Genomic DNA, 13,182 nt, shown 5'->3' on the forward strand with positions numbered 1-13,182 from the left:
GAAACTCTAAACTCTTGTTTCTGTTTAAGAAATGTGGCTCAAACTGGGCACCTGACTCAAATGTGTCAGAGGCCAGTATATTTACAGTGATGCCTCTGCTGTGGGACACAGGACTGTCAAGGGCTCCGCTGAAGTACATTCTGCAATAACCCACTGGAGGCGCTCTGACACCAGTGACTGAAGGCTCAGTGGCCTTGACTCTTACTTGCTGGCAGTCTTTTTAAGGTGTTTCCATGTCCTGTATGATGGAGCCTGGACTATGGTCAATCTTTTGTTACTAGCTCAGTGACCTGACTAGAGAAGAATCAGGAAGTACAAGGGACAAGACAGCTCCTGGTTTTCTGTGTGGCCCTAGACAGGCCCTCTGGCTCTGGGCTTTGGTTCATATTCATGAATGCACAATTGGGTCAGTGCTTCCCAGAGCTGCTTAGAGCCTCCTGAGGCACATCCACAAGGCCCTCAACTTCTGCCCTGCAGATTCTCATGTATGAGCTCTGTGTGGAATGGAAGAATTGCTTCTTTAACAAGTACCCACGGTAATTCTGTCCAGGATATCGAAGAAAATTCTGTTGGCATCATTAGGGTCCAGATGAGGACTGGGTTCTATAGCCCCACTGCCCAAATATCAGGTCCAGAACTGGGCTACCACAGTGGGTAAGACTTTGCCTTTTCATTGACAGTCCCTCACTGAGACATTCCCTGGTGACACTATTCACCGAATGCAGAGATTCTTAGTACATAGGGAACCTAGGAAGACTGCTCCGTAGAGACTGAGTGGGGGGTGGCAGGCAACATCTTGGATTGAGCAGGAACTGTAATGACAGACTGAGGAAGGAGGTGTTGATGACAGGAAGAATGCACAGAAGAGGATGGAAGGCCTCAGCACGTTAGGATATACCGTTTATATCAGGGTTCACGGCAATATTCCTGAGATAGTCATGGGCATCAGTTACCGATTGTTTCTTTCTCTCACAGGTGGGGGCCCCTCAGGAGCCTCTCTGATATGGTGTTAGTGCTCACACTTTCTAGGCACAGGGAGCTTAAAACTTCTGGCATAGTTAGCTTGCTGAGTTTGGTCCTAGTTTCACCTCTAGTCCATGGGCCAAATGAATCAAATGTGATCAAACAGGTGCAGCCTGGGCATGGCAGATTTTTGTTTATGCCACCTGAGGAAGCTTCCATTTCTTCATTTTAATTTTAATCAGTTAACTAATTAACCGCAGTACTGGGATTTGAAGCCAGGGTCTTCTTATGACAGGCAAGCACTCTATCACTGTGCTACATCATCACCCTTTTTTTCTACTTTTGATTTTGAGACAGAATCTCATTCATTGCCCAGTCTGGCCTTGAATTCACTCTGTAGCCCAGGACGGCCTTGAACTTGCTTTGTTTCTGCCTCAGTCTCATTGGCCTGTGACATCAGGCTCCTCTCTTCACTTTTGAAGTGCAGAGAATTCTACTTGCTCTTGTGTTGAGGCTAAAACTCCAAAGTGTATATATTCTATAAACCCTAAAAGATGACCACAGCGATTCTCGGTAGACAGGGAAGAGCCTTCCCAGAAGTTTCTATACTGACACTCCACTCCATACTTGCTCAGAGCAAGGTCTGTGCCAGCGTACTCAATCCCGGGGTGGCCAACACCCAGCTTCTAGACAACCTACTCCTCCGTGGCTCACCTGTCCTCAATTCGGACCCAGAGGTCGTTGAACTGCCTCGGCCGCTGCTGTTTGTTTTGTTTCTTGTGCCACTTCTTTTGCCTTCCGAACTCCTCCAGCTGGCTGAGGCTGTCAGGGAGCAGGAGATGTGGGGACAGGGCTGCATCTTCTTCCTCAGGAGGAGCGGTGGGGGTCACTGAGGGTACTTCAGGAACTGCAGCACCTGGGGTCACTGGGTCTGGGCTGGCAGAGGTCCTTTCAGGAGGGGGTGCTAGGCTCCCAGCAGCAGGACTGGAAAGGGGAAGAACAATTGAGTGGGTCGTGTGTGTGGTGTGTGTGTGTGTGTGTGTGTGTGTGTGTGTGTGTGTGTGTGTGGAGTGGGGAATGCAGTGGCACTGTCTGTCGTCAAGGCAGAGGAATAGTCAGTGTCTCTGCTGGGTTCGGTGAGAGGGATCTGGGGCAACTGTTGTTGTAGAGAGACAGAGCATTGATTCATTCTTTCATCTTTTAACCTATAAATATCTCTTGTACGACTCCCTGCAGCTGGCATTTTTCTAGGAATTAAATATCAGTAGTGATCCAAACAGACGTCCTCTTATAGCTGACACCCCAAAGTGGAGGACAGAGTAAAACACACAGGACATCTGGTGGCCACACCACCGAGGATAACACATGGCAGAGACAGGTGCAAGAGCATGGGGATGAAGTGGTTCATTGGAGAAGGTGGTCTGTCCCCACACCTGATCTGTCAGTGTCTCACTCATCGTGACCTCAGGCTGAAGGACTCTAGGTGAGTTATCTAACTTTGCTGTGCCTCAGTCTCCTACTCTGTAAAGTAGGGATACATTGGCCTGTTACCTCCCAGGGACATCATGAGGGGGATGTAGGTGAACACAGGCAATGCGCCGAGAATAGTGCCTGGCAACAACAGGCAGCTCACCCACTAGGCAGTGTGAGAGTTGATGTCGTTTAGTAGCAGATACTACTCCAGATGCTTGTGTTACTTTACTTCATCTAGCTGTTTGTGTGCTTTGAAGGTCTACTGAGCACATTTTCAGTGGAGGCAGGACGGGGCTAGGTCCCTAGGGTTCAACCTGGAGGCTGATAGATGCTCTTCACATTCCATTTATAATCTTCAGGCAGTGTAACTAAGGGAGAAATACTCTGTGAGCAGTGACTTGTTGGAGAAGGGGAGAGGAAATATTGCTACCAGCCTCATCAGAGTGTTATGAGAGTGAATGAGTGGGAGGACCAAGAACAGTGCCTGGTGCCTACAAAACCTCTCTCTGATGTTGGCTACCAAGACAAGGGGCCTGATTATGCAGGGCACTGAAGTGCCATGTATTCATGTTTGTGAAATTCGTGCTCCAATGCTCCAAACAGGGATGGGCCTCTCAGCCTGTGTATACTTTCCCTTTTATAAAAATAAAATGAATTCTGTGGCCCCAAAGGAATTCCAGGGGACATCTGGCACTTGAGGACAGTTGGGTGTGGTTTTAAGAATTGTGTCTGAGCAAATAGCTTGCAAGGGAGGTGGTACCCAGGATCCAAAGCCTTCCTACTCCATTCTCACACTGCACAGTGGATGGGTGAGGGGGTTCTCTCTCTTTGAAGGGAAAAAGGCCATCAGCTCAGCCCATCCTCTCCCAGCCCCTATGGCAGCCCCACACTCCCAGGGTCCAGTCTTTTGGAGATGCTGCAGCTGTTAAGGAGATAATTCAAAACAGTCAGACAAAAAGCACCAGCAAGCACCTGTGGCCAAGGATGGCTTTTATTGTTAGAGCCTCCTCAGCATCCCCATCCCCCCTCCTCTGCTAGGGTTCTCTCATTCCCCTGTACAAGGGACTAAGATTAGAATCCTTCTGGGAGGCAGAGCCTCCAGCAGAGCCAGTGGGGGAAGAGAAGGAGATCCTCTCTTCTAGTGTCTGGAAGGCAAGATGAATGGGAGACTGCCTGCCTCCCCTGCCTTGCCTGGCCACACACAATGAGCTTCAAGGGGAAGGTCCTTGGGGACATGGGGAGAAGGATGAAGTGAGGGGAGAGGAGGGGCCTTGAGGAATGTCTTGACCCTCAGGCTACCTTGTATCCCTTATCTTTCAAACACACCTGCCCCAGTCTCTCTTCCCCCACAAGCTGCTTCTCTCTGGGCTCATGGGAAATGGTAGGAGGCTGGGATAGAGTTCCAGTGCTAGAGCAGTAAGTTCCTGTAGAAGTGACATGGAACCAGGAGAGCATGATATGAAGCCAGGACTCAGCTCTGGCTCTGAGGACCTCAGCAAGCTTCATCTCTGAAGGTCAAGGCCTCAGCCATTCCTGAGCCTCCTATGCCCTGAGTAAGTTCAAGTAGTTAAAAGCCAGGGAAGCTGCAGCCAGACTGTTACACAAGGGTGTCTTCTGCAAGTGGATTCACTGTAGGCTCAGACACACTAGATGTAAGTCAGCAATACTCATTGTTCCTGTCCTGTCATGCTTTGGGAAGGAGGAAATGAGTTAGAAGCACTTAGAGCCCTGTACAGAGTGAGCAGCCAATACCACCTTGCTGCGATTAATGAAGCCTCCTTCAGACTCTGGGTCTTTCAGTCCCTCAGGAGCAGGGACTGAAATCACAATAGGGCTATCCTGGTGGACTTATGAGAGATTCCTGCATAAAGGCTGGGAGCATAAGCCTCTGAGTTTGAGGAGCCTGATCTTGACCTCCAGTGCTGCTGGAGATTTGAGATCTACAGCCTGGTTCTTGCCTGGTACTGGTGCCATGGATACTCAAATAGGTTGCATTGGTGCCTGCCCTTGGGCAGCTTCCAGGCTGCAGATGGGTCGGGTAGAGCAGGGTAGGAACCATCACAGGAAGAGGCACAGACTGTGCCTCTGTGAGCAGAGTGGGAGTGTCCTGGCAGGGAAGTTAGAGGTGAAGAGCAAAGCTAGAGGAAGCTATGGAGCAGGTACAGTCAGGAAGGAGAGGCCCATGAGTGGGTGGGGCAGCAAGGGGGGCATGTAGTGGGGATGGACACAGGCCAGAAACCAAACCACAGCTTTTCTTACAATGGCACCAATCTTCATTTAGGGCCCGATTGTCCATTGAGTCTCTAGGTAGCAACTGAGGTCACTTATGCCTATTCAATCCACTTGTATCTGAACTCCCAAATCTTCAAGTTCTAATGCTGCCCCGATTCCCAGTGCACCAAGGTCTTCCATCAAGACTATATATCGGTGCTCTTCCTACTTACTATCTCTAGTCCCTTCTAGTCAAGATGTCTGGTCTAACCTGTTCCCACAAGGCCTCATTTCACCATAGGCTGTGTCACAGCTCTACCCTTAGGCCTGAACAGATCATAGGGGCAGTGACCATAGCACATGGTCAGGCAGCAGTAGGCCAATCAGTCCCAAGATGGCACCAGATGCTCCAATGCTTACCTGTGAATGGCCTGCCCAGCAGGTGTGTGGTCTACCTCCAGCCCTGCTTGCCGTAGGACATCAATGACTGTGTTGTTCCCCAGAAAGTGACCTGAAACAAGATGTAAAGTGGGCTCAGTCACATGCCAGGTCATCATCTAGGGGACACAGTCTCTGGCCAACCCTGGGTTTGTGTCTGGACAAGTAAGTTATACTAGTGGAGGTCCTGGGTGGGAGTTGGGACAGAGAATGCCCACACTTCAGCAACAGGACTCCTTCGAGTCCAGGCAGTGTTGCTTAGTAAGGAGGATGTATTCTCGGTGCCACCCTACCTGAATTCACACCCTAGCTCGGCTTCTCACAAGCTGTACTTCTGCATTCCTCAGTTTCCTCTTATGATCGTTCTCTCCAGATTGTGAGGGATTCAGAGAAGAGGGACTGGCATGCAGGAAGGGCTTCTAAGTGTTGTTTGTTGCATTCCTGTGTCTAATGCCACTAAGCTGACCCCAGCTCCTGCCTGTTCAGTCTGGGAAGCCTACAGAAGTCTCACAATGCCCAGTTTAAGAAACCCTCCAGCAGGTCTACAGCTCATCTCTATAAATTCCATCAGCAACTTATGTCTCCTTTCTTCAGTGCGGGTCTCCTTGTCAGCCCTCTGATGGGCAGAGACCAAGTCAGTGTGGGGACTGGGCAGACTTCCTGGAGAAGGCAGTGCTACCTAGGTGAGGGTGGAAGTCAGGTGGAGGGGCAAAGGGGTTCCAGTGGGGAGTAGCATGTGCAAAGGCTAGAAGGGGAAGTGAGGCAGATGGCAGCCCAGGCATGAACAGGACCCCTCTCTCCAGAACCAGGCCTTGACCTGTACTGAGGACAAGCATTGTGTCATCCCTTCAGCCGGTAATCCTAGCTGATGGCTTTTCTGTCACTAGTGTCTTATGTCCCCCAAGTGTTAGATGGGCCTATAACTCTTTGACTTTCTCCTAGGACAACTTGAAGCCCCAGTGAAGCATGAGGAGGTGAAAACCCTTTGGAGAAGCCAGTGCACCATCCTGACACAGATCCTGGCTGGGCTGGAGTCATCCTCTCTTGCTTGCCCCTGCTCTGTCAGGCTGGAAGGGAGCAGTGGGTGACAGCCTTCAGTGCCCAGGAGGTAGGAGTCTGTGCCAGGAGCACTTAGCTTTTGCTCCTGATGGTGAGATAAGTCCTCTTCTGCTTCCATGGAGATCTGGGTTTAAAGATAAGATCTAGGGCCTGGAGAGATGACTCAGAAGTTAAGGGCACTGGCTGATCTTGTAGAGGACCTAGGTTCAGTTCTTAGCACCCACATAATGGCTAACAACTATAACTCTGGTTCCAAGGGATCTGATACCCTCTTGGCCCTGTACACATGGTGAATTTGCATACATGTAGGAAAAACACTCAGACATAAAATAAAAATAAATAATAAAATATAAGCTCTCATGGCCCAGTTACGGTCCACATGTTTGTCCAGAAGGTTAAGAGTCACCAAGAGAAAACTACAAGCCTTGAGCTGCACAGAAGCAAGGTATATCCACTGACTATCCTGAGGCTGTGGCTGCGCTGAGGAGATGATCAGAGGGGGCCTCAGGCTCTGCGAAGCTGTACATGGTCCCTGCACTGGAGGCCTCAAGTGATGTCACTGGACCCTGAGCACGAGTGTCTCCCATTTCTGCTTGGCACACCCTTGCATTCCATCAATCTCAAGGCTTCTGAACTGGGTTGGTTTCCTTAGGACCATAAACACAAGACTGGAGATAATTGGAGAAAGCAAGCAGGGACAGTGCAAATTCAAATTCCCACCTTCGTGTCCTCTGAGTCACACTCTTCCCCTCCCCTCTTCTCCTCCCTCCTGGGAGGGGGGAATGGTATTTCTCTACTATTCTTTATACAACCCCAGGAAGTGTAATTCCACATGATCTGTGCCTAGAACTCTGTGGTGCAAGTCGTGCATGTCCAGCCAGTATTCCCAATACTCACCCTCTCTGGTACGTGGTCCCATGAGACCCTTGGTTGCAACTTCCTGGTGCCCAAGTCCCATTCTGCCCTGTGTACTTCTCCCCATTCCCCTACTCTTCGGCAGGCTTTCTCTTACCCAGTCCAAGCAGGAGTCTTGGGAACCTGCCCTTGGCCTCTTCCCTCTTCATTCTGCTCACACTCCAGCTACCAATCCTCCTCTTTGTGGGTTTGATGATCCTACAACACTGATGACTCTGGAACTGCCACCTAGCTCAGATGCAGCTGATTAATGGACCATGCTCATCTCTTTCCAACCTCTTTGGAGCCCACTAGTCCTGCATGCCCTCTGTCCATGCCAGCACTGTGCTTCTCCTGGGCATTGTTACTGAAGCTATGCTGGCTTTCATTCCCTGACAGTCAGCAGAGACCTGTGATGTCACCTCTCAAACATACCTGACTGCCCAGCCACCACCACCTGTTGCCAGACTGCAGGAATCATCCTGTTCTTTCTCATCACTGCAGCTAAACCAACCTGTCCACACCCCGGAGTTGACTCTGTTAGAATGTGCTCTCAAAAAGCCACCTGATGGGGGGAATATGGGCTCTTTGAGGGTGGGACCATGCCTGATTCATCTTTGTCTCCAGAGTTAAGTCCAAATCTGGCATACCACTATGGCTCCATGAATGTTTGTTGAATGACTGAGTGACATAGTCTGTTCCTCCATATCCTTTCCATGATCTCATCCTGTCCCCAGGAGACCTGAGTCCCCCCTTTCTTGTAGCCCAGCCCTGGCCCTTGGTGATGCACCCCTAGATTCCACCAATCCCAGGAGTTTGGCCCTAGTACAGGCTGGAGTCAAAGTCCAGTGCATGATGTCCCTAGAGGCTGGCAGACAGGGCTTAGGCTTGGTTCCAAGGTTGGAAATCCTGAGCAAGGCACCACTTCCAAGCTGGAACCTGTAGGGAAGGTGGTGGAAGGTCTCCAAAGTGGTCCCACAGTGTTGGGGCTCAGTCTGCCTGGCTTGCCCAGCCTCCCTGGGGCTCCTGGCCACCATTTAGCAGCTCCCTCCAGCACTAGCTTCCAGCTGTTCTCTGGCCAGCTCTCTGCAGGAAGACACGTTTCATTTAGCCTGCTGAGTCCAGTCTGAGAGGACAAGGGAGGAGAAAATGAGGGTAGGGTATAGAGAGCCATGGGGACAAAGAGGGGGAAGTAGGGCAAAGTGGATGGATAGTCACAGGATGGGGGATAGGGGTGGAAAGAAGATAGGAGAGCCCCAGGAAGCAAGCAAGGAGGACAAAGGAGAGGGGTCACAGGTCAGCTGTAAGTGATGCAGAAACAACAGCGAGGAGAGAAAGGGGAGAGACACCCAGACAGAGCGAAGGGCAGGGCAAAGAGATGCAGAGATACCGGGAAAGAGATGGCAGCTGCAGGGATGACAAGGGAAGAGAGGGCGGAAGAGAGGAGGGAGAACCCAGAGGTGGAAGCAAAGGGCATGGTGGAGAGACGGTTCCAAGATGGGTGGAATCAGATAGACACAGGCAGGGTCCAGGTCCTGGGAGTGTACAGCTTCAACATTGTGGGGGTTGGGCTGGACTTTTCTCCCTGAGACAAACCAGGGGCCCACTTACAGGACATCTATATACAAACAGGAAAGGGAGCAGTGCTTAGATGTTTCACAACAGAGAAAAAGGTCCTTTTCTTCTGATGCAAGCTGGGCTATGCCAGGACACAGGGCTTGGAGAGCAGAGACCACAGCCAGGCAGCTCCACCTGATCCTCTGACATGGGCAGGTAGGGTAAAACAGAGCCTGGGCACTAAACTTGGTTTATCAACCAACCCTATGTCCTTGGGTAGTTTCTTTTCCCTCTTTGTGTCTCAATTTCCCCACACAGGGTAGTGCCCCCGGCCTCCTGGGCTCCCCACTTGTAGTGTTCCACTTTGTGGTAACTTGAACATATTCGGTGAGCCTCCAGGCCATGTTCCTCCACTTCATCCTCAAAGCAGCCCTTGGAGGGGTTCCCACTTTACAGATGAAGAAACTGAGGTTCAGCAAGGGAAGGAGGCCGTATCTAAGGTCACGCAGTTGGTAAGAGGCAAGGCTTTTGGGGCTTTACCCCAGAGCAGTCCCCATTCACAGCAAGCTCCAGAATACCTCCTCTGAAGTACTGGCAGCTGCAGGGATGACACGTTTGGGGGCAAGAAATTGTCAAAAACACGTGTACCTTCCAAGGTTCAGCAGATTGGAGAGAAAAGTGTGCAAGCGCTCCGCATGAACAATGCGCCAATTAACAGGGCAATTTCAAGACAGCGGGGGGGGGGGGCTGGACAGAGGAGGTGGGGAGAACCAGATGTTCCCACACAGCCTCCAGAGTAACGAGGGCGCCCTCGGCCAGCACACATGTTTTCTCTCCAGTGTGCATGCAGGTTTCCAGTTTTCTCCTCCTGGAAGAGGCATCCCAAGTCCATATTTATGTTCTGTCTGAAATTAATGCAAGGGAAACCTTCAAATGTGAATCTCACTGACAGGGCCTCCGGCCGGATATCAAGCTACAGCCGTGTTTGTTTTCCCTAGGAAGTGTGACAGGAGGGATGGATAATGAGGGGCACCAGGCCTTCCAGTCTCCCCAGGACTGTGCAGAAGAGAAGTGGCTGGGCTGGGCCTCCCCTCCTGCTCTGCAGCCACCCACGGCAGGCCGAACCTTCTCAGTTCATTGGAGACTGAGTTGACAATGCCTCTGTACCCAGTGTCATGCTAGGATCTGAGACACACTGTGGTCTCCACCCATAAAGAGGTCACAGTATAGTAGGGGAGACCGTGTGAGGTTTCTCAGTGTTGGAGGGGTACAGAATCAGGGGTGAAGCAGAAGGGGAGGGGGAAGAGAAGAGGAGAGGATGGAGAGTGCTCCTGTGATGGCATGGCACCAGGGAGTGTAGGTGGAAGAGAGACAAGTATGTGCTGGTGCCAACAGAGATCCTGGAGTTGAATATAAAGTGAAAGGGGAGTGGGCTACTGTGAAGGTTGGAAAAGGAGGGACAAGTGTGGAATTCTGACTACTGCAGGACAAGAAAGGGGCAGGTTTCAGACAGGAGCAGAGAACACTCTCCCAGGCAACTGTCCAGCTGTACTGGAAGGAGCATTCCATCCCTGACGGATGTAAGGCTGATAAGCGTTTGCTAGCCTAAGTGGAGGACACTTGGACCCATCCATAAGAGTTGGGATGTCAGGGTGGAACCAGAACTCCTATGTCCTTTAGCGACTTTTGCTCTATGCTCCTGCGTGGTGGCTGCTGGAACACCAGGGGTCACTGAGGGAGCAGGGATTCTAAAGCAGTACAAGTAGTACAAGGTCAGTGACAGACATTTAAGTGAGTGCTGGGTGTCAAAAGGCTGCTCAGCCCTGTTATCAAAGGTGGACAGAAACCTCAGGAGCAACAGCTCTGCCTGCCGTGGCTCTGGTAGAAGGAACTGTGCCAAGTGCTTGGATTCATTTCATTAGCCACTCAACAGTCCAACTCACCCATGTCACACAGGCAGAAAAGGCAGAACTGGGTCCAGGCCCAAGCATGGCTCGGACGTGTCATTTATGGTGACTGCCCAGGCAAGGCCTGGCCTCTGGGATCCCATTTGGAGCAGTATCTGCTCTGGGGCCCCTGACACTGTCTGACAACTGCTCCTTAGGACATCCCTTAGTGTCAACTTTCTCTAGACAGTACCCCTCCCCCCATCAAGTAGTCCCTCTTGATTCTAAAAGTCCCAGAACTTGAAGCTTCTAGGCCATTTGGATGGGATGCTTTCAAAATTAACATTCCACTGAGAGGCCAGGAGCCCACTTCTCTACATTCCCAGGGTGACACAGAATGACACAGGCAAGATTGAAGCCCTCAGGGCTTGGGCCAGCCTGGACCTGAGGACTTGGACATCACAATACTTTATCTAAAAACCTTTACGGACATCTAATGCTGGTCAGATGCATGCCAGACCGGGGGTGGCATCCTTCCTCCTACTGTCAGATGCCCACAGACACAATGACTGTTGGGTCATTCCAGGCCAGCCCAAAACTGGGCTTGTGATGGTCAGGTATCAAGTCCTAGCCTATGGACTTCTATGGCCAGGGAAATCACTATGTATAACACCAGGCTCTTTCCTGAGCTGAAGCACCTGGGGGCCCAGGACTTCCTGTTGACCAGAGATATGTTCATTAGAGACAGAGGATGTCCCTGTCCTGAGCTTGACTGTCACTTGGCACTAATCTTGGTACTTGGAATTTCCTTGGAGCGCCACAGAGGAAATTCTGGTCCCTCATCTAGGTGGCCTGCCTCTCTCCAATAGGAGGCCTAACCTTGGAGGACTTGCAGGCTCTGAGGGAGCAGGGATCCTAAAGCAATACAAGTAGTAGAAGTAGTACAAGGTCAGCAGCAGGCACTGAAGTCCTGTCAAGCATTGCACCATTCCTGTGTGGCCTGCTGACTCTCAGGTCAGTTACAGAAAGGACTCTGAGGGCTGGGAGAAACTAGAGCGTTGATGGGCCCAGGGTGGCTTCTCAGGAGAAACTGGAGTTCTCATACTCACAGCCTAGTTTCAAATTCTTGGCTTCACTGCACTGTAGCTCATAGCTGTAAGTCTCAGCTCCCCTTTCACTGAGAGCACAGCCCTGGAGACGGCTAGGGACATGGCACACAGTTCCTATTGACTCGCCCTGTTCCAGAAAAGGCCAGCAAGACACAAGGCAGGAAGGGGTGTCCTCTGCCTGGCAGACTGCTCTGAACTGAAATAGGAATGGCTCTGGTCAGGCATGGTAACCAACAGTAGACATGCGAGACTCAGATGCGTATGTGGTGGGGCCGCAGTTCTTCTAGCGCTGCGGGAAATTCTGGAGGCTGCGGTCTCACACTTGCTCTTGAGGAGTAGAGAAGACATGGCCGCTGTGGAAGTAGAGGAGGAAGCTGCTGGGTGTGCAGCTTGTTTGTAAGATTTCAGCTCGTGGTTGCCCTTGGAGGGGCTTCTGCTCTCCAGGTCACCAGTAGAGAACCAAGTGTGGAGTGGGGAAAGGTGAGTGAGGGTCTTGTCTTGAGGACTATGGGGATGATGAGAAAAACTGGAGGGTCTCTGGACCTGCATTAAGGACATTTCAACTGGCTCCCACCTCCTCCAGGAAACTTTCCCTTAGCCTCTGCCAGCAAGCATGTGGAATACTGGAGCTGGAAGAAACCTAAAACCTCACCTCCTCTAGGCCCCTTGCTGTGCAGATGGTGTGGGGAGGACTCTGAGAAGATGACTTGGAACAGCTCAGAAAGCAAGCTGTTTCCATGACCAGGATGTTTCTCCTTTTCACCCTCACCTCCCTGTTAGCACAAAGCTTCTGACTCCAGTCTCTGTGTCGTTTACTCAGAAGGACCCGGAACTGTAGATTCTCTGGTCTTTTTAATCTGTCAATCCAGCCTCACTTTCCAAAGGCAGCTACAACGCTGCCAGGGTCCTCTGGATCCTACCGTGGGTGCAGTAGATACAGATTCTGAATCAAGTTTTTCTGTGGGGTAACTCAAGAGTAGGGGGAACTTATGCTTGCAGACCTCAGGGTCTTCCTTCCTTCCTTCCTTCCTTCCTTCCTTCCTTCCTTCCTTCCTTCCTTCCTCCCTCCCTTATATTTCTGTTTCCTCCCTCCCCCTCCCCCCCCTCCCCTCCCCTTCCTTCCCTTCCATAAATCTATCCAGCCATCCAGTAAACAAGTGAGTAATGAGTATCTCCTAAGTACTATATGAGCAGAATTGTGAGAGGGAAGTCCTAGGGCAGTATGGGGAGCCCAGAAGGAGGGCATAGGTCTCACCAGTAGAACAGAGGGCCCAGGCAGCTGGATGATGTTCTGGGGAGACTGACCAACAGGAAGAGTCATCATCATCACCTCACTACAACTTTCTGGACCTCTTGCTTCCTATGTGCCCCTCCATGTACCTACCTGCCAAATGGAGCAGGAAAGATATCCTGTTTTCCTAAGCAGGGGGTCCTGTGGGTCGATTGTCCCAGGACAGTGTCCCTTCTACAGGGAGCAACTGTTTTTTCTTTCCTTTTTTCTCGCTCTTTCTTTCTTTCTTTCTTTCTTTCTTTCTTTCTTTCTTTCTTTCATGGGGCTTTTTGCTAGTCTAACAGTCCCCCCTCTGAAGAGG

At 51.1% G+C, this 13,182-nt stretch overlaps 1 protein-coding gene across 3 annotated transcripts in view; it reads right to left on the reverse strand.

The window, feature by feature from the left end:
* Positions 1-13,182, reverse strand: part of Trabd2b (TraB domain containing 2B) — a 229,963-nt gene that overhangs the window by 8,160 nt on the left and 208,621 nt on the right. For 2 of the 3 annotated variants that reach the window (XM_029561932.1, XM_008829753.3), the window contains 2 exons: positions 5,068-5,158; positions 1,678-1,947 (listed from right to left, as the gene is read on the reverse strand). In XM_029561932.1, the coding sequence (XP_029417792.1) occupies positions 1,678-1,947; positions 5,068-5,158 (361 nt within the window). Of the gene's footprint in view, positions 1-1,677; positions 1,948-5,067; positions 5,159-13,182 lie in introns of those variants that run through there. The other variant, XR_003848974.1, reaches the window with a different exon arrangement.

This window comes from Nannospalax galili, unplaced genomic scaffold (genome assembly GCF_000622305.1).
Source record: "Nannospalax galili isolate Female #2095 unplaced genomic scaffold, S.galili_v1.0 scaffold1734, whole genome shotgun sequence".
Lineage (NCBI taxonomy): Eukaryota > Metazoa > Chordata > Mammalia > Rodentia > Spalacidae > Nannospalax > Nannospalax galili.